Source organism: Loxodonta africana, chromosome 3, assembly GCF_030014295.1.
Source record: "Loxodonta africana isolate mLoxAfr1 chromosome 3, mLoxAfr1.hap2, whole genome shotgun sequence".
NCBI lineage: Eukaryota > Metazoa > Chordata > Mammalia > Proboscidea > Elephantidae > Loxodonta > Loxodonta africana.
The window spans coordinates 11776549-11794078 of NC_087344.1; the positions used below are offsets into that span (position 1 = coordinate 11776549).

Here is a 17530-nt window from a genome sequence, read left to right on the forward strand (position 1 = left end):
AGCAGAGGAGAGGCGCCCTAAGATTACGTCCTCACAAGGCACATTGACCAATCAGCTTCAGCGGTGGAGCCCTCCAAAAACCAATGAGCTGCTGTATTGCTGGAGGGTCTGCTTTGGGCGGAAGGGGCTTTGGAGACTGGAGAAGCAAGATGGGGGTGAAGTTGGAGGTGTTTCGGGTCAGTGAGCGGGGAGCGTGTGAGAGGTTGGGCCGGAGAGGCTTCCTGGGTCTGAGGAGGAGGCACTGAAAAGAGGGGTCCAAAGACGGGGCGCTCCGGGGAGAAAGCTCCTGTGATTTGAGAGGGTTTTTTAACGCTTGGAAACTCAGAAGAGGGGGCCCTGAGTTGGGAGGGCTCGGAGTGGGCGTGTCCGAAGAGGGGCCTCAGAGAGGGATGATCTGAGGAGGGGGCTCTAAGGAGGAAGGCTTCAGACCCTGGGGGAACTCCGGTCTTACAGGAGCGAGCAGTGGGGAGTCTCTGACAGGGAGACGCTTAGACTCAGAGAAGTGGAATCTGAAGAATAAGACCTCCTGGGTTTGGGGGATGCCCCTGGGCTCTGATGGGTAGTGTCTCTGAGATATGCGATCTGAGGAGATACCTTTAATTGTAGGAGGAGCTCTTGTGCTCCTGGGGCCGGGGTGTGTGTGTCTGTCTGTCTGTCGTCTGTCTGCCTTTGAGAGGGAGACTCCTGGACTTTGGAGGGGACTCCCAGGAATGAGGTGTCTTGGGATATGGGGACTAGGTATTAAGGTGTGAGGCTTTGTACTCCTGTTGATGTTGTTTTTGTTGTTGGTTTGTGGCTCTGAAGAGATCCCTTGTGTTACAGAGTAGAGCTGCTCCAGAGGAGTTTCTTGGCTGAAATCTTTACGGAAGCAGATCGTCAGGCCTGTTTCTTGCTCAGTGCTGCTGGCTGTGTTCAAACCACCTACCTTTTGGTTAGCAGCCGAGAGCAAACCATTTGGGGGACTTTGAGGTTCTGTACTCTTGACAGGAGCTCTGGGTTTTTGGAGAGACCCTGAGAAGGAGGTGACTCTGGACTCTGTGGGAGGATGGGGCCTCCAGGCTCTGAGGGACCTTTGCCTCTGTGTGTGTGTGTAAGTAAAACCTCTGGCTCCTCTCATCCGCCCTCTGCCCTTCCAGATGACGCTCTACCTCACCTTCCCCGTGGCCATGTTCTGGATTTCCAACCAGGCCGAGTGGTTTGAGGGCTATGTCGTAAAGCGCAAGGTGGGCACAGGTTGAGGGTTTGCAGGTTCATTCCAAGGGGTGTTGGAGGGTATGAGGCACCCACCTGCTGGGGGCTATTGTCTGCCTCCATGAGCTGACCCTGCCCTGTGTGTGTGTGGGTGGGGGGGCTCTGGCGGCTCCTGGCTTGTGCCCCCAGCTGCGACTTTGTCCCCACAGAGGGAGCTGTGGCCACCTGAGAAGGACGGCCAGGTAAGTGATGGAGGGGGCGGGGCTCAAATGAAAAGACTACCCGCAGCCTTGACCAGGGAACCAAAAGCAGAGGGGCATGGGCTCCGTTATTGTCCTCTCTCTGAAGGATGACTTTGATCCTTATTGGCACCTGGTTATAACTGAGAGAGGCTTCTAGTATAGACACTGAACTCTGAAGCCCTGGCCTGGGGGGTAGGGGGACCGGGTGGTAGGAGAGGGTCCCAGGCCCTGAGGTGTGTGCCCTCTCTTTCCTTCCTGTCCCACACCCCCCACCCCACCCCAGCGCCAAGAGCTGGAAGAATTCAAAGAGAGGATACGGCAGCAGCGGGAGGAGAAGCTCCTTCGAGCTGCCCAGCAGAACTCTTGAGGCCTTATGTACTCGAGCCCTAGCCCCTTGGCCCACACAATAATACATGTACTCAGTCCTTTGTTGCTTGTGGAAGTGTTTTATTCTTTGCTTTCAGGGGCCGAGTGGGGCCCAGGACAACTCAGGCCCTCAGGGGGCTTGTGTCTGGGGCTGGGGGCTGCTGTTCCGACGGAAGCCAAGAGCAGTTGGGTCCTGGGGGGTGAGAAGGGGTTGGGGGCTGAGAGTCCCAGCTCGTTTCTGTGTCCCGTCCTGTGAATGAAGAGGGGGTCAGCCAGGGTGAGGGATCCAGGGCAGTGTAGGCCAGAGGAGACACAGACACAGAGGGTGCAGGTGAGAACCGCGTGTCCTGCCACCCAGCACACAGCTCTGCCCCCACTATCCCTAAGCTTGCTTCTGTGTTTGTCTTTGCTCCCCACCATTTAGGGTGGTCTGGGGTGTGAGACAATGGGTCTTGGGGATCTTGCTCGGATCTTGACTGGAATCCAAACTGTGCATAAGTATGTGTGATGAGGACGTACATGTGTACGGATGTGTGTGTCTGTGTGTGAGCTTCCATGCCCTCCTGGGAGTGTCATCCCAGGAAGGGTGCCTGCTCTCTCCCTTGGGCCTCCCCAAAACCCCCAGACTTGGGGGCAGGAGCCATGGGCCCTAGCCACAGCTCTGACATCAACAGGTCACCGTGCCACCTGGGACCCCTCTCAGTTTCCCCGCCTGAAGCCGGGTATTGGATCACCCAGGGCCCTGTGACTGGCAGAGCCACAGGGTGGGCACTCTCACTGGGCATCCCTCCTACCTGCTCCAGATAACCACCCAGCCCCAGTGGACAGAGGAGGGAGGTAGTGGGAGCAGAGCTCTGTCCACTCCTGGCTGGGGGGCTGCTATCTCTTCAGCCTCGGCAGAACCTAACCCACCTTGGACCCCAGGGGCTGGAAGCCAGGCAGGGTGCTGACCGTCACACGCTGGTCGTCCATGCGGCGGCCCTGGGTGCTGGCCAGCATGTCCATCAGGTTGTCCATCTCGGGCGCAGGGCCGCCCTCTGCAGGGATGGAGCCCGTGGGGAGGGACACACAGACTCCAGAGGACACAGCCCCCTCCCACTCCACTCATGTTCTCCAGGACCCACCCCTGTGCATGCTTACACCCTGACATGCTTACCACCAGGCTCCCACTGTACACCCATCACCCCTTGCCCCCCAGACACTTACTTGTCCCCAGACTCCTATGCAGCTGTGTCCCCACTGTAGGCTCCCCCCCCAGGCAGACACGTCCAAGATGGCCACTTGCCCTGAACCCCCAGACAGCATGCCCACTGCCCGTGCCCCCACGCCTGCTCTCACGGGTCTCTGGGGCCTGGTCCGGTCCTGCCTGTAGCGAGCAGCGCTGCTCCTCCATGCGGCCACCCTGCACGTGGCTCAGCAGGTTGAAGAAGCCCTCCTGGTCCGGAGAGCTGGCCTGGGGACAGATAGATAGTCTAGCCGGTCCTTGGGCTCCTGGGCTCCCCAGTGCTCTTCCTAGCTAGAGGCTCCCACCCTGACCCCGAGTCGCCCCTCCTTGGCGCTCACCATGGTCCCTGCCGCTGCTCTGCCACTTCGTGGAGCTGCTGCAAATGAGACCTGAGTCTCTTTCCCAGTCCCGGCCCCCGCCCAAGGGGCTAGGCTAGCCTTCCACCTCACGTGGTGCCCCTCCAGGGAGAGGCTGCTGGGTCAGCGTACCCCGTCCTAGATTGATGCCTGACTGGAGGATAGCCTGGGGGCTGGGGCATGGCTCAGAGAACCAGCCCAGGGGCCGCCCTGAGGCCCAGCACTTCTACCTCACTGGGGGTTGGCTCTGAGGACCCTGACCCTGACCCTGACCTCTGCCTGGAGCTGGAGCTGGGCACGCAGACCCTCATGCCCCCAATACCTCCCTCAGGCAGCAACTGGGTTGGGTATCAGGGGACTTCCCTTACTAACTAGGTGTCCTACAAACTAATTAGTTTTTGTCAGTCACTGGCTGAGATCTGGAGATGCTGGGGGTGTGTGGCAGTGGGGCCTGCTCACCTGGGTGCAGGGGGCCAAGTCCCCATCCTCTGCCTTCTCATCTTGGGCCATCATTGTCCCTGCTCCCCTCCCCTGGTCTCTATCCACCATCCTGCTGGCCTCTGCCCTGGCCCCGTGGCTGAGAAGGCTTTTTAAAAGGCCAGGAGGTGGGGGAGTGGATCCCCGCCCGGCCCCAAATCCCTAGCGCACGCCCATCTGCTCCCACCCAAGCTTAAGCCCCATAAAGATGACCCAGATAATTGTTCCTGCAGAACCATGCTGGGCCTGGGGAGTGGAGGGGGCAGGGTGACCCGAGTTTGGACCTTGTTGGACCCCAAGGACTCAGGGTAGAGCAGGCCAGGCAGTGTTCCCAAAGTGGGGAGTGGGAGAGGACAGGTGAACAGGCGGGGAGCGGCCAGCTGGGGTGGGGCTGCAGCCCACTGTGAGAAGCAGTGAGACATTCCACCTGACCCCCAAGATGCTCCCCACCCCCACTGGCACCCGTGGCCGCCTCTGCTGGAAGGGCAGTTGCCATCTGCAGGGGTGGGCTAAGGGCAGCTGGACCTGAAGACCCCAACTTCCCTGCACCTTCCTGAGGTACCACGAGCCAGCTCCTTGGCAGTGATTCCAAGGGGTCTCCTGGGTACCCTCCCCTCTACTTACTGTCCCTGGGCTCTAGGTGCTCAGTTCAGGGCCCAGCGATTGGCCTGACAGCAGCCCCAGGGATGAGGCCAACACAATGAGGTCTGGGGTCCCCTGTCCCCTGGCTACCCAAACGTGGGCTGAGCTGTCTCCTCTGACCCACCCACCAGCCCCCCTCCCCCGCCCCACCAGGTCAGGAGGCTAGACCCTGGGGAGGGAGTTGAGGATCTGAGGAAGTCCCTGCCCCTCCCCTACAGCAGTGGCTCTCCCTAGGAGAGGGTGCCACTGGGGAGGACCTCACCCGCTCCCAAAGCCCTCCCCAAGGTGCCTTTCGCAAAACCAGTAAGCGTTTCTTTTCAGAGTAAATGGGTTGCCTTACACATGCCCTGCACAAGCTCAGCTGTTCTCCCAGGTGCCCTCCCCCCCCACATCCAGGACCCAAGTGACACTCTCTCCAGAACCCCAAGTCCTCAATGACATCTTGAGCCAAAGAGCCTGGTCTCCCTCAACGAGTACAGACTCACCCCAGGTAAGACTTCCTTGCAGTCTGGCAGCTCCCCCGTGGCCGCCACTGTTTTCGGGATAAAACCCGAACACCTTGGGCTAATACAAATGTTCTGAAATGGATTGTGATCATGGATGCGCAACTCTGAATGGAAAAGTCTCTGAATTGTACCCTTTAAGTGGGCAAGTTGTATGCTGTGGGAATGATGGCTGGAATATATGGTTGTCCACCCACTTTTTCCACCCCTCAGGATCGTTGGGAAGCTGCTTTCCTGCTGGTAATACATGCTGTCGCAAGGCAGGGGCCTTTAGGACTGAAACCGAAAAAACAGGCGCATGGCACAAATTACTGTTTCTGCAGGGTGTTGTATGAGGTGTGTGCATTTTTGGTAAGACATTTTCAAAATTTTTCTTTAGGTCACCGTATCTCTCTCTGGACTCTAGAGGGGGTTCAGGGTAGAATTAGTGGGACACCAAATGTCCCCCGGGACTTGGAGGGTAGGACTGTTGGAGGGGGCAAAAAAAAAAAAAAAAAATTCCATACTACCTACCAAAAATTCAACAACATTCAATGATTCAGCGTGCTTCCATTAACGAAAACACATGGTATCAACAAAACATTCAAAGCCGAAAATAATTGGGCCTTGAAAGGGTTAAATCTCAACCAACTGTTCAGATTTGACCCAGCCTGTCCCAGTTTTGGCATTAAAAGCCCTGTGTCCCAGGAAACCCTTCAGTCCTGGGCAAACCTGGACGGTTAGTCACTACCTTGTCCTGCAGAGGACTGGCCTCACTTCCCACCCTTGTCCCTTTCCATGCCCACCTCACCCCAGCCTCCTTGTGCTCCTCCAAGCCCATTCCTTGCTTTTCTCTGCTGGGATCCTGCACAGTGGCACCTTAACATCATCACTCAGATTAAAGTCTGAAGGCCACTCTGTCAGAGAGGCCCTTCGGGACCACCCCTCAGAGGAGCTCCCACGCTATCTCATCACCCTTTATTTGCTTTATGGCTGACTTGTTCATTTACAGCCTTCCCCACTCAACTTTTCAATGGGCAGGGACCCTCTTAGTCTTCTTCCCTGATATACTATGGTCCGTGCCTGTCCCGTGTGTGTGGCAGAGAGCCTGGCACCGGGCAGATTCTTAAGGAACATCAGCAAGTGAGAGAACCAAACCTGTTTTATTTGAGGCCAACTCATGGCGCAGGACCTGCCAGTGTTTTGTTGTGCATAGGGTCGCTGTGAGTGGGAACCAACTCGATGGCACCTAACAACAACATGGCGACCCTGTGTGTTACAGAGTAGAATTCCCCCAGAGGGTTTTCTTGGCTGTCATCTTTAGGGAATGGAACCTGGTGGCTCAACAGTCAAGCGCTCTGCTGCTAACTGAAAGGTTGCTGGTTAGAACACACCCAGCAGCACTTCCGGGAGAAAGACCAGGTGATCTACTTTTGGAAAGATTTCAAAAAACCCCAAACCAAACCCATTGCCATCCAGTCGATTCTGACTCCTAGCGACCATATAGGACAGACTAGAACTGCCCCACAGGGCTTCCAAGGAGTGGCTGGTGGATTCCAACTGCCGACCTTTTGGTTTGCAGCCGAGCTCTTAACCACTGTGCACCAGGGCTCCAGAAGACAGGCCTGGCAGTCTGCTTCTGGAAGGTCACAGCCTTGAAAACTCTACAGAGCAGTTCTAGTCTGCAAGCATGGGTTCGCCATGAGTCGGAATCCACGCAAGGGCAACAAGCAACAACAAATCTTAACCGAAGCAGATCGCCAGGCCTGTCTTCCACGGTGTAGCTAGACGTGCTCCAGCCACCAACCTTTCAATTAGCAGTCGAGCTGTTACTATTTGGGTCACTCAGGGACCATTCTAGGCCTCCTCCAGAGTTTATTAGATGCTCCCGGATTCTGCTAAACTCTGGCATACTGAAGGTATAGCCACAGACCCAGAGCGCACGGATCGTGGGATTGTGGCCCCGCAGGTACAGAGCAATTGCAGACTGAGTGGTACCTTGCCCAGGAAGATTAAGGCGCTGTCACCCTGCGAGGCCACTCGCCCCCTGCTGCACACAAGCAGGAGAAGCGTGTGTCTGTGCTCACATCTGTGTCACGAGGAGGGAGAGTTTTCGGGGCGTGCCCTCCCAGCAATTGCGTGCACGTCGACGTGGACACACTTTCTGGGCGGTTCCGCAGGCCCCTCCGCGCGCCCGGCGGCGGGGCGGGGCCAGGTGCTGAGGGGCGGGGCCAACGTGGATGACGCGACAGCCCCCGCCCCCACCTTGGGACAGACCCGGAAGCGGCGGCGGCGCCTCTGGGGAAGATGGCGCCCTCGGGGCTGAAGGCGGTGGTGGGGGAAAGTGAGTGTCCGCCTGGGGCCGGGCCCCTGGTTCTCCCGGGGGACCGGGACTGGAGGCGCACAGGCTCCTGGGACCCCGCCAGCGGGGAGTCGAGGGCGGGGCTCGACGTCTGAGCACCTGGATCCTGGAGGGGGCGGGAGCGGGCTTGGTCCCGGCTGGCCGCCCGGCTTTCCGGGGCCAAAGCGGAACAGAGTTGAAAGTTGGATTTCCGGGACCCAAAGGGCGGGCTGGGGGTGGCGTGGTCCCCTTTGGTCCCAGCGGCAGGCGCTGGGGCCCGGACTCCTAGACCCCTTAGGGTGCCCGCCGGGGCAGGGCACAGTCGGACCCCCAGGCCCTCGGGTCTGTGATCTGGGCAAAGTTCGGAGAGGGGCTGGACTCTTGGGGCCCCAAGGTGTGGATTGGGACTGGCTGGGTGCGCTAGTCACCGATCAGGTGGTGTGAGTGCTCAGGGATTCCAAGGGGTGTGTCCAGGCCCCACGGCCCCGGGGTGGGGGGGGAGGTGGGGAAATGCCTTTCTCATTGGTTCCTAGGAGCCCTTTGCAGCGTGAGGACCCAGGCGTCCAGGTCTCCCAGGTCCGGGCTCTTGGGGGAAGGGGTGGCGGTCGCTCCCTCCCCCACCCCGGGTAGTTCCGGCCTCAGCTGCTCCTTCCGCTCTGCTGTTTCTGATAAAAGTGGACATGACATTGTGGCCTGGCAGGGCCGCCCAGTCCCTTCTCGCGCCCTTCCGCTGGGCAGGGCAGAGTGCGGCTCAAACCCTAGCACCTCACCTAGAAGAGGAGCCTCCCAGACAGGGACTAAAGGGGCGACCAGAAAACCGCTTATCCATTTTACAGATAAGGAAACTGAGTCTGGAGGTTAGGTGATGGGATGACCACAGCCAGGCATGCCTCAGAGAAGGAACCCAGGGGTCCTGCATTGTAGTTCAGAGGGAACTGATGGAGCGGGGGCCGGAAACCCCCAGAGGAAGAGAGCTTAAAGCAGCCGATGTTGGGGGGGGGGGTGGCAGCCAGACCTGTATGGGAGCCCTGGTTTTCCGCTTACTCGTTCATCAGAAGCATATTTATCAAATGGCTATTTATGCCCCGGGCACCCTGCCTCAGGTGCTGAGGGTCGTTCGCAAGTTACACATCCTTTTTGAACCCCAGTTTTCTCATCTGTAAATTGAGAGACACTAGCAGCTACTGCACAGGATTAGGGGAGGAGTCTACAGGATTTAAGAGGTGCAGAAGCCTTGGGGGCGTGGCAGGACCAGAGGGCCAGCATCCTGAGCCCCCTCCCCCTTTCCCTACAGAAATTCTGAGTGGAGTCATTCGCAGCGTCAAAAAGGATGGGGAGTGGAAGGTAGGGGTGAGGCAGAATGCCTGGGGACCCTTGTCCAGACCCGTGGGTGAGACACTATCTATATTCACTTGAGGTGGGTCCTGGGTCAGTCCACCTCACCCTGCCTTTGAAGCTGGCAGCCCTCCGCGGTCCCTGATTCACCAGGGACGGGGGTGGGTGCAACTGAGGCCTCTTCTGCCCACATGTCCATCCATCTGTCAGTCCACCTGTCTGTCTGTCCATCCATTTGGACAGGTGCTCATCATGGACCATCCCAGCATGCGCATCTTGTCATCCTGCTGCAAAATGTCAGACATCCTGGCTGAGGGTATCACCAGTAAGTTGACTCCCTGCCCCACGCCCTCTGGGGGGACCTGAGTGTAGGCCCCCCAAATGTGGGTCCCCCAGTCTTCCCCCAAATGGTCCAGAACTCCCAAGTATGCGGCTCCCTGGATATATAGCATCAAGCGTGTGACCCTCCCAAGCATGCTCTTCAGATGTGCAGCCTGAGGGTGGAGCCCTGTGATGTGCAGACCACACATGCAGGGCTCCTGGGCTAGACCCCTAAGGGGTCAGCTGCTCAGAATGTGCAGCCCCTGTGTGTGGAGCACCATGTAGGTCCCCCAGGGTGGACTCTGCATGTGTGTGACCCCCTGAGTGCACAGCCTTTTATGGGAGACCCCCAGGAGGATGTGTCTGCCCACATGGCATTTAGCTCCTTGACCCCTGGGTGTGCACCTCCTGCTTAGGACCCTCAGGGAGTGTGGCCCCTCAGGCATCCGACCCTCCTCCCCAAGTGTCCAGCTCTCCAAGTCTGCAGCCCCCCATGTGCTCCCTGCTCTAATCCCCCCACCCCTGTGCACCCGTTTCTCTGATCCTTCAAGTCGTTGAAGACATCAATAAGCGGCGAGAGCCCATCCCCAGCCTGGAAGCCATCTATTTGCTGAGCCCCACAGAGAAGGTGCCTGCAGGAGTGCCGGGGGTCTCTGTGTGTGCACATGTGTGTACTGTATTTGCACATGTACACATTCACATGTGCATGCATGTGTGTTATGTATGTGTGTGCACGTGCCTGTAGGTGTGCACGTATACATGTCCGTACATATGTGTGTGTACATGTATGAGCGTACGTGCATGTGAGTTACATGCACACCTGTATATATGTGGGCACGTGTATGTGCGTGCCTCTGTGCTTGTATGCACACGTATGTGCGGCATGGACAGATAGCAGCTGGGGGCAGGACAGAGGGTGGGTCTAGGGGTGTGGAGCCAGCCTGGAAAGTGATTGCATCCTCCAGTCAGTGCAGGCCCTGATCACAGACTTCCGGGGCACCCCAACCTTCACCTACAAAGCAGCCCATGTCTTCTTCACTGACAGTAAGTGGGGAGGTCCTGGGGCAGGGAAGCCAGGGAGAGGGGATACGGGGCTGCTCTGGCCTGACCGCCCCCCTGCCCCAACCTCAGCCTGCCCGGAGCCCCTGTTCAGTGAGCTGGGCCGCTCTCGGGTAGCAAAGGCGTTGAAGACCCTGAAAGAGATCCATCTTGCCTTCCTACCCTACGAGGCCCAGGTATGGCCATGCTAGTAATGGGCAGAGGCAGGGGCTCAGGACCAAAGGTGCACAGGTTCCCTCAGAAACAGACAGTGGGATGAGAATTTGAGCATGAGGAAAGGGACTGCCATAGGGAGTGAGAAGGGGAAGGAGCATTTGTCTGTGAGCAACTGGACTTCCCTCCCCCTGGAACCTCAGGAGTGCAGCAGTGGCAGCAGCGTGGTGGAGCACTCCTCCTTGTCCCACCCTAGGGGAGGGAGCTGGGGTATATGATCCCCCAATTCCCCCAGGCCTGGGTTGGGGGCTGTCCCCCGCCTGCCCCATGGATGGCAGAGCCAGCTCTAGGGACCAGGGAAAGCCCCAGAGAGAGGCAGGTGCTGGTGGCTGGAAGTTGGGCGGATGTGCACTTACTGGGTGGCTCTGGCCCTCCCAGGTGTTCTCCCTGGATGCCCCCCACAGCACCTACAACCTGTACTGCCCATTCCGGGCAGGGGAGCGGGCACGGCAGCTGGAGGCGCTGGCCCAACAGATCGCCACCCTGTGTGCCACGCTGCAGGAGTACCCAGCCATCCGCTACCGCAAGTGGGGACCCCACCCCAATATCGCCCCGATCTTGACCCCACCCTACAGCCAGCCTTTCACTTCTTCTGACCCCAGGCCCAGTCTTCACTCTGGTCTCTGGCCTCTGGCTTGGCTATTCAGCTCCATCCTTGATGCCCATCCTTGACTCCCCAGCTGTGCCCGACACTCCCCGCCTCACACCCTGATGCTTCATGTCTGCCCTCCCTCCCCCCAGGGGCCCAGAGGACACGGCCCAGCTAGCCCATGCTGTCCTGGCCAAGCTGAACGCCTTCAAGGCCGACATGCCCAGCCTGGGAGAGGTGAGTGGGAGTGCTGGGGAGGGGTGAGGCCTGCCAGGGTCAAAGTCAGTGTCCTCACCCCTGCCCCCCACCCCAGGGCCCTGAGAAGACTCGCTCCCAGCTACTGATCGTGGACAGAGCCGCAGACCCCGTGTCTCCGCTGCTGCATGAGCTCACGTTCCAGGCCATGGCCTATGACCTGCTGGACATTGAGCATGACACGTACAGGTGGGCGGGCCAGGAACGCAGCTCCCTCCGCCCCGACGGACCTGGGGCCCTGGCCCTCAGCTGATACCCCTGGCCTCCCCCCTCCGCCCCCGTCCCCTGTCCCAGGTATGAGACCACGGGGCTGAGCGAGGCGCGTGAGAAGGCCGTGCTGCTGGATGAGGACGATGACCTGTGGATGGAGCTGCGCCACATGCACATTGCCGACGTGTCCAAGTGCGTGGCTGCCGGGGCCAGGCGGTGTGGGTCCCTCTGCACGTGGTCCCCACCCACGTCTGCACCAGCGCCTCCCTTCTCCCCCATGGAGTGCCTGGTGCTTGGTCAGGTGACCCCTGGATGCACTTCCGCCCTCAGAGATAGCCTCTCCACATGACCCACCCCAGTCTAGCCATGTGCCCTGCCCCTCTGCCAGGCCTGGCTCCCTCCCTCACCCCTTGGGGGAGGGGGGGTCACCTCTCACCCAACCTGGCCCCACCCCCTCAGCTGTACCCTGGCCATGTGACCCCTCCACACTTTCCACAAGCTGCAACCTTAGCTGCAACCCAACCTCACCCTCCTCGCCAGGAAGGTCACGGAGCTTCTGAAGACGTTCTGTGAGAGCAAGAGGCTGACCACCGACAAGGTAGGGGTGGGCCCGGGCAGGAGGGGCAGCTAGGGGGCGGGGCTCCTGGGGGGGCGCAAGGGTGGGCGGGGCTTAGCCTTACACGGCCTCCGGCCCCTCCCACGCTGGCCCCCAGGCCAACATCAAAGACCTCTCCCACATCCTGAAAAAGATGCCTCAGTACCAGAAGGAGCTAAACAAGGTGAGTGTCGGTGGGTCAGGGAGAGAGTACCGGGAGGCGGTGTGCCTCTGTGCCTCTGCTTTGGTGCAGCCTGTTACCCCAACGCCTTCCCCTTACCCCGCAGTATTCTACACACCTGCATTTAGCCGATGACTGCATGAAGCACTTCAAGGGTTCTGTGGAGAAGCTGTGCAGTGTGGAACAGGTGGGGCGGGGCTCGGGAGGCGGGGCCTGTATGGGGTGGGGCCTTGGGAGGGGTGGGACCCTGGGAAGAGAGGGGCCTTGGAGGGGTGGAGTCTGTGGGAGGGGCTGGGTCTGTGAAGGGGCAGGGTCTCTGGAGAGGCGGGGCCCAGAAGGTCTCCCCAGGGACGCTGGGGTTATCCCTGCCCGCCCCATCCCACCCCACTGCCCATGTGGTGGCCGTGGGGACAGCTGGCCCTCATCCCACAGGACCTGGCCATGGGCTCCGACGCAGAGGGCGAGAAGATCAAGGATGCCATGAAGCTGATAGTGCCGGTACTGCTGGACACGGCGGTGCCCGCCTATGACAAGATCCGGGTCTTGCTGCTCTACATCCTGCTACGGAATGGTACCCCCATTCACCTGGGTTTCCTATGATCCTGGGAACCCCCCAACCCCACAGCCCCCCGTTTTCAGGATGCCCCCACTCTCCAGGAATGTCAACCCCATAGACACCCTTCTGGACCCTGAGAGCCCCCTTCTGTTGAGCTGGGGGACCCCCATGGACATGAGGCACCTCATTGACATGAAGACCCCAAATATGTGACTCCTCCAAACTTGGTCCCTAATTTGGGAATCCTCCGACCTGTCCCCTCAGGGCTCCCCATCCAGAATTCTAGCACCTCGATTCCCCCCCTTACACTAACCCCAGGGGCTCCCTTGGTCCTGGAACCTCCTCTCCTCACCCCAAACCCCCTTAGCCCAGAAGTCTACTCAGTTACCTGTTTCCCCTCCACCCCTCTCTAAGCCCCCCATGCGCTGCTCCCACATGAGTCCCCCCACCCCAGGTGTGAGCGAGGAGAACCTAGCCAAGCTGATCCAGCATGCCAACGTGCAGGCGCACTGCAGCCTCATCCGGAACTTGGAGCAGCTGGGGGGCACCGTCACCAATCCTGGGGTACGTGGGGCGGAAGGCGGGGGTGGGGGTAGAAAGAGTCAGCGTGGGTCCTAGGGCACAGAGAGTGCTCAGTCTGGTGCTAGGTGAGATGTGGTCAGAGTCCTGGACCTGGGGGCGGAGGTGTGGGACATGTGGCCAGAGTCCTTAGGATGGAAAACAGGGTCTCAGCCTTGGGGATAGGGCACACAGTAAGACCCGGGCTCCTGGAGGTCTAAGGGACCCCCGCTCTGCCACCTAGCACACACACCACTTTCTTATGCTCAGCTCTTGGCTTAGCCTCTTCTCTCTCTCTCTGGCCCTGCATGGACCACCTCCGTTGGCTCTGCCTCCACCACTGACCTGCACCGCTCTTATGTCCCTGTGCCCTTGCGCTCTCTCTTTGCCCCCATCTCTGCCTCAGTCCCCTGTCTACCTCCCTGTCACCCCATCTCTTTGCTCCTCATTTCTCTGTGTCCGTGTTTCTCTCTGTTCTCATTTTTCTCTGCCTCTTCTCCCTTTGTTCCACATCTCTCTTTTTCTCTCTGTTCCCCGTCTCTGTCCCCGTGTGTGCCCTCTCTGTTTCCCCTTCTCTCTCTTTTCTTGCCCCATCTTTTTCTGTTCCTGTCTTTTTCTTTCACTGCATCTGTATTTCTCTCTTTTCATCTCTCTCTCTTTCTCTGTTCCTTTCCTCCGTCTTTGTCAGCAACCTTCCCAAGCAAATGAGGCTCCCACCCCATCTGTGACCTGCTTCCTCCGCAACCCCCCCACCCTGCCCTGCCCCTGCTAGGGCTCAGTCCCCTCAAGCCGACTGGAGCGCAAGGAGCGCCTGGAACCCACCTACCAGCTGTCCCGCTGGACTCCAGTCATCAAGGACGTGATGGAGGTATCGCTGGTGGGGGCACAGGATGGTGGCGGGGGGAGGGGCTGACCCCCCCCCCCCCAGTTCATGCCCTTGTGCAGTCAGTGGCTCGGCCTCCCTCCTCTTCTCATGCTAAGTCATGGGGCACTGTAGAAAATCCATCATTACTGACATCCCCAGCACCTGATCTGTCCGGCCGGGGCTCCCACCTCTCTAAACCTGTCCGTCTCTTTCCCTGCCTCCTGGAGGCATCACCTGCCCATCCGGGGAGCCCAAAGCAGCAACATCAAAAAGTAATCAGCCTCCCGGCTGCTGTCCTCGTGGAGTCCTGACACCTCCCACTTGGGGGTCCAGCAACCTTTGGCCCCCTTATTCCCATGGACCTTTGATACTTAGACACCTGGGTCCCTGAGGGCCCAGTGACTTAGACTCCTGGGTCCCTGATGAGCTGGAGCAGGATAATTTCTGGGTCCTTAAGGGTTGGGGGCCTTGACTCCTGGGTCCCCAAGGGCTGGGGGCCCCAGCTCTTGGGATCCCAAGGGGCTGGGAATAGTGATTTCTAGATCCCCAAGGGACTGAGAGTGGTGACTCCTGGGTCTCTGAGGAACTGGAGCAGAAGGATAATGCCTGAGTCCTTAAGGGGCTGGGGGAGACTCTAGGTGGCGCAATCAGTTAAGCATTTGCCTATTAACCAAGAGGTTGGAGGTTCGAATCCACCCACAGGTACCTCAGAAGAAAGGCCTGGCAACCTGCTTTGAAAACATCACAGCCTTTAAAACCCTATGGAGCACAGTTCTACTCTGCACACATGGGGTCGTCATGAGTTGGAATCGACTCGAAGGCAACTGGTTAGGGGCTGGGGGCCTGGATTCCTGGGTCCCCAGGGGGCTGGAGTTTGGTGTAGGTGGTGCCTCCTGTCTGTGGGATCTTGGCCCCTGAACACACCCAGGGGGACTCTAGACTCTGCTCCACTGCTTGGGGCTTCACGTCTAAACCTGCCTCTCGGGCACCCCAGGATGCCGTGGAGGACCGGCTGGACCGGAAGCTGTGGCCCTTTGTGTCTGACCCTGCCCCCACGGCCAGCTCTCAGGCTGCCATCAGGTGAGGGCCTGGGTATGCTGGGGGGCTGGGGAGCCCACCTGCCAGGGCTGACCTCTGCCCCCAGCAGTGCCCAGGCCATTGGATGACGGCATGGTTGGGGGTCTCCTGCCTGGACTGACCTCTGCCCCTCCCCCACACAGCGCCCGCTTTGGCCACTGGCACAAGAACAAGGCGGGTGTGGAGGTGCGGGCAGGACCCCGGCTGATTGTATACGTTGTGGGCGGCGTGGCCATGTCAGAGATGAGGGCCGCCTATGAGGTGACTAGAGCCACTGAGGGCAAGTGGGAGGTACTCATCGGTAAGTAACCTGGGCTGGGGGTGGGGGCGGTGAACACGGGGTCCTGGGGCAGGGCAGGGTGGGGAGCTGGACTCCCCCGTTCCTGGATCCCTGGGACGTGGGGATCTGGGGTCCTTGGGGAGAGAGCTGGACTCCCCCATTCTTTGATCTCTGAGGGGTGGGGACCTGGGGTTCCTGGAGGGGTGTTGGATTCCTGGGGGGCTGGAACCTGGGGCCCCTGGAGGAGGGGTGACAGACTCCCCCATTCCTGGATCCCTGAGAGGCTGGGTTGGACTCGTAGGTTCTTTAGAAGGGTGGGGGCTGACAGCTCATTCCTGGGCCCTAAAGGGCTGGAATCTAGAGTCCTTGGGGGCTGGGGTTAGGATCCATCGGTGGAGGGGAGAGGTGGATGCCTAAATCCCTGGGGGAGGGGGCGGGGGGCTAGACTTCTAGGGTTCTGAGGGGCTGGGGCTTGGGTTCCCAGGGAAGGGGTCACTGGGGACTGGACTCCTGTGTTGCTAGAGCTCTAGACTCATGGGTCCTTAGGGTCAGGGGCCTGGGCTGGGACCCTGGCAGCGGCCCCACCTGCCCAGCCATCCTTTCTGCCCAGGCTCCTCGCACATTCTCACCCCCACCCGCTTTCTGGATGACCTCAAGACACTGGACCAGAAGCTGGAGGACATTCCCCTGCCCTGACCCTCCCCGCCCCCTCACCCCCGCCCATTGCAGATAAATAAACTCCTCCCACCTGCCTGTCAGTCCATGGTCACCTTGCTTTCTTTCTGAGGGAGCACCTGGGAGCTGTGCTGGGCCAGCCTCCCTTGGTCCCATTCCCAGATCTGTGCCTCAGGCCCCACCCCACCTTATTGCCTGCCAGAACCCTTCCGTGACACCTGCCCCTGCCTGAGAGTCCTCCCCAGCCCCCAAGGACATCTTAACCCCTCAAGGAGGCTAAGAACTTGGCCTTCAGTTGGAATATTGGCTCCAAGATTTACTAGCTGGGAGGCCGACCCACTGACTCCCCCATCGGGAAAATGGTATCAATAATACCAGCTGCTTTGCAGAGGGGATCACAGAGACACTGCAGGTAAAGCTGACAACATTGGACATGTGACAGCTGCTGTGATTTCATTGTCACTAAAATTATTTTGGCAGCTCCAAAGGAACTATTAGTGTTATTATTAACAAGCAGTCCAGCCTCTGTATCCTGCCCCCCCCCCCCCGCCACCTCCCACCCTGCACCACCCTGAGAACTGTCCCAGCAGGGCCTGCACCACAGGAGGCCGGGGTATTCTCCAGCTCCTGGGGATGAGAGCCAGCATATGTGACAATGGGAAGCAAGTTAGTACTCTCCCTGCTCTGTGGCTCGTAACTGCAGGACTTACTCCGAGCCTTTACAGGGCTACAATTCGTGCTTATTCACAGCACGAATAAGACCGAGAGGACCCTTCTCTCTGGAGGCACAAGCCCACAGTCAGGCAGATACTCTGCAGCAGAGGAGGCTATGGGAGCCCAGAGGACACCAGCCAGTCTGGGGGTGGTTGGGGAAGGCATCCTGGAGGAGGAGGTGAAGTTTGAGTTGAGAATGAAGATGAAAAGGAGTGAGGGAAGAGAAATGTTGTTGTTAGGTGCTGTCGAGTCAGTTCTGACTCATAGCGACCCTATGCACAACAGAATGAAACACTGCCCGGTTCTGCGCCATCCTTATACTCGTTATGCTTGAGCTCATTGTTGCAGCCACCGTGTCAATCCACCTTGTTGAGGGTCTTCCTCTTTTCCGGTGACCCTGTACTCTGCCAAGCATGATGTCCTTCTCCAGGGACTGATCTCCCCTGACAACATATCCAGAGTATGTAAGACACGGTCTTGCCATCCTTGCTTCTAAGGAGCATTCTGGTTGCACTTCTTCCAAGACAGATTTATTTGTTCTTTTGGCAGTCCATGCCATATTCAATATTCTTCGTCAACACCACAATTCGAAGGCGTCAACTCTTCTTCGGTCTTCCTTATTCATTGTCCAGCTTTCACATGCATATGATGATCTACAAACTTAAGAGTTGGCAGTTTGAACGAACTCGGCAGCACCGCAGAGGAAAGGCCTGGCGACCTGCGTC

General features: G+C 59.0%; 3 protein-coding genes across 6 annotated transcripts; 2 read left to right on the top strand and 1 right to left on the bottom strand.

Annotated features, from left to right (window-relative positions):
- The first annotated feature begins 50 nt into the window (after window positions 1–50).
- On the top strand, window positions 51–1865 carry LOC100660921 (protein PET100 homolog, mitochondrial). The gene is made up of 4 exons (XM_010600842.3): window positions 51–176; window positions 1137–1223; window positions 1401–1433; window positions 1717–1865. The coding sequence occupies exons 1-4, from the start codon at window positions 84–86 to the stop codon at window positions 1798–1800; spliced, it is 297 nt and encodes a 98-aa protein (XP_010599144.2). The 5' UTR covers window positions 51–83; the 3' UTR covers window positions 1801–1865.
- PCP2 (Purkinje cell protein 2) lies at window positions 1282–7276 on the bottom strand. Its single transcript, XM_003421275.4, has 4 exons — window positions 3840–7276; window positions 3138–3252; window positions 2712–2836; window positions 1282–2049 (listed from the first exon to the last, which is right to left on the bottom strand). Exons 1-4 carry the CDS (start codon window positions 3927–3929, stop codon window positions 1930–1932), a joined length of 450 nt encoding a protein of 149 aa, XP_003421323.2. The 5' UTR covers window positions 3930–7276; the 3' UTR covers window positions 1282–1929.
- STXBP2 (syntaxin binding protein 2) lies at window positions 7244–16186 on the top strand. Of its 4 annotated transcripts, XM_064280485.1 has the most exons (19): window positions 7244–7325; window positions 8617–8666; window positions 8901–8982; window positions 9530–9606; window positions 9944–10022; window positions 10110–10213; window positions 10629–10777; window positions 10992–11076; window positions 11153–11283; window positions 11389–11496; window positions 11845–11902; window positions 12018–12083; window positions 12187–12267; window positions 12513–12651; window positions 13091–13200; window positions 13967–14062; window positions 15054–15139; window positions 15280–15437; window positions 16027–16185. In XM_064280485.1, the coding sequence occupies exons 1-19, from the start codon at window positions 7289–7291 to the stop codon at window positions 16110–16112; spliced, it is 1782 nt and encodes a 593-aa protein (XP_064136555.1). In that variant the 5' UTR covers window positions 7244–7288; the 3' UTR covers window positions 16113–16185. The 4 variants fall into 4 exon arrangements, with proteins under 4 accessions (XP_064136555.1, XP_064136557.1, XP_064136556.1 ...); XM_064280487.1 differs by lacking the exon at window positions 16027–16185 and having other exon boundaries at window positions 13051–13200; window positions 15280–15390; XM_064280486.1 differs by lacking the exons at window positions 9944–10022; window positions 10110–10213 and having other exon boundaries at window positions 16027–16186.
- The last annotated feature ends 1344 nt before the right edge of the window (window positions 16187–17530 follow it).

What these genes read in the sequence shown, in the direction of transcription:
- STXBP2 (XM_064280485.1), top strand. Translation starts at nt 7,289, where the DNA reads ATGGCGCCCTCGGGGCTGAAGGCGGTGGTGGGGGAAA. An exon ending in CCAGCCATCCGCTACCGCAA is followed by an intron (nt 10,778 to 10,991) that starts GTGGGGACCCCA and finishes CCCTCCCCCCAG; the next exon opens with GGGCCCAGAGGACACGGCCC. An exon ending in ACATGCCCAGCCTGGGAGAG is followed by an intron (nt 11,077 to 11,152) that starts GTGAGTGGGAGT and finishes CCCCCACCCCAG; the next exon opens with GGCCCTGAGAAGACTCGCTC.
- LOC100660921 (XM_010600842.3), top strand. Translation starts at nt 84, where the DNA reads ATGAGCTGCTGTATTGCTGGAGGGTCTGCTTTGGGCGGAAGGGGCTTT. An exon ending in TGAAGTTGGAGGTGTTTCGG is followed by an intron (nt 177 to 1,136) that starts GTCAGTGAGCGG and finishes CTGCCCTTCCAG; the next exon opens with ATGACGCTCTACCTCACCTT. An exon ending in CACCTGAGAAGGACGGCCAG is followed by an intron (nt 1,434 to 1,716) that starts GTAAGTGATGGA and finishes ACCCCACCCCAG; the next exon opens with CGCCAAGAGCTGGAAGAATT.
- PCP2 (XM_003421275.4), bottom strand. Translation starts at nt 3,929, where the DNA reads ATGGTGGATAGAGACCAGGGGAGGGGAGCAGGGACAATGATGGCCCAA. An exon ending in ACTTGGCCCCCTGCACCCAG is followed by an intron (nt 3,253 to 3,839) that starts GTGAGCAGGCCC and finishes ATCTGTCCCCAG; the next exon opens with GCCAGCTCTCCGGACCAGGA. An exon ending in GGACCAGGCCCCAGAGACCC is followed by an intron (nt 2,837 to 3,137) that starts GTGAGAGCAGGC and finishes CCATCCCTGCAG; the next exon opens with AGGGCGGCCCTGCGCCCGAG.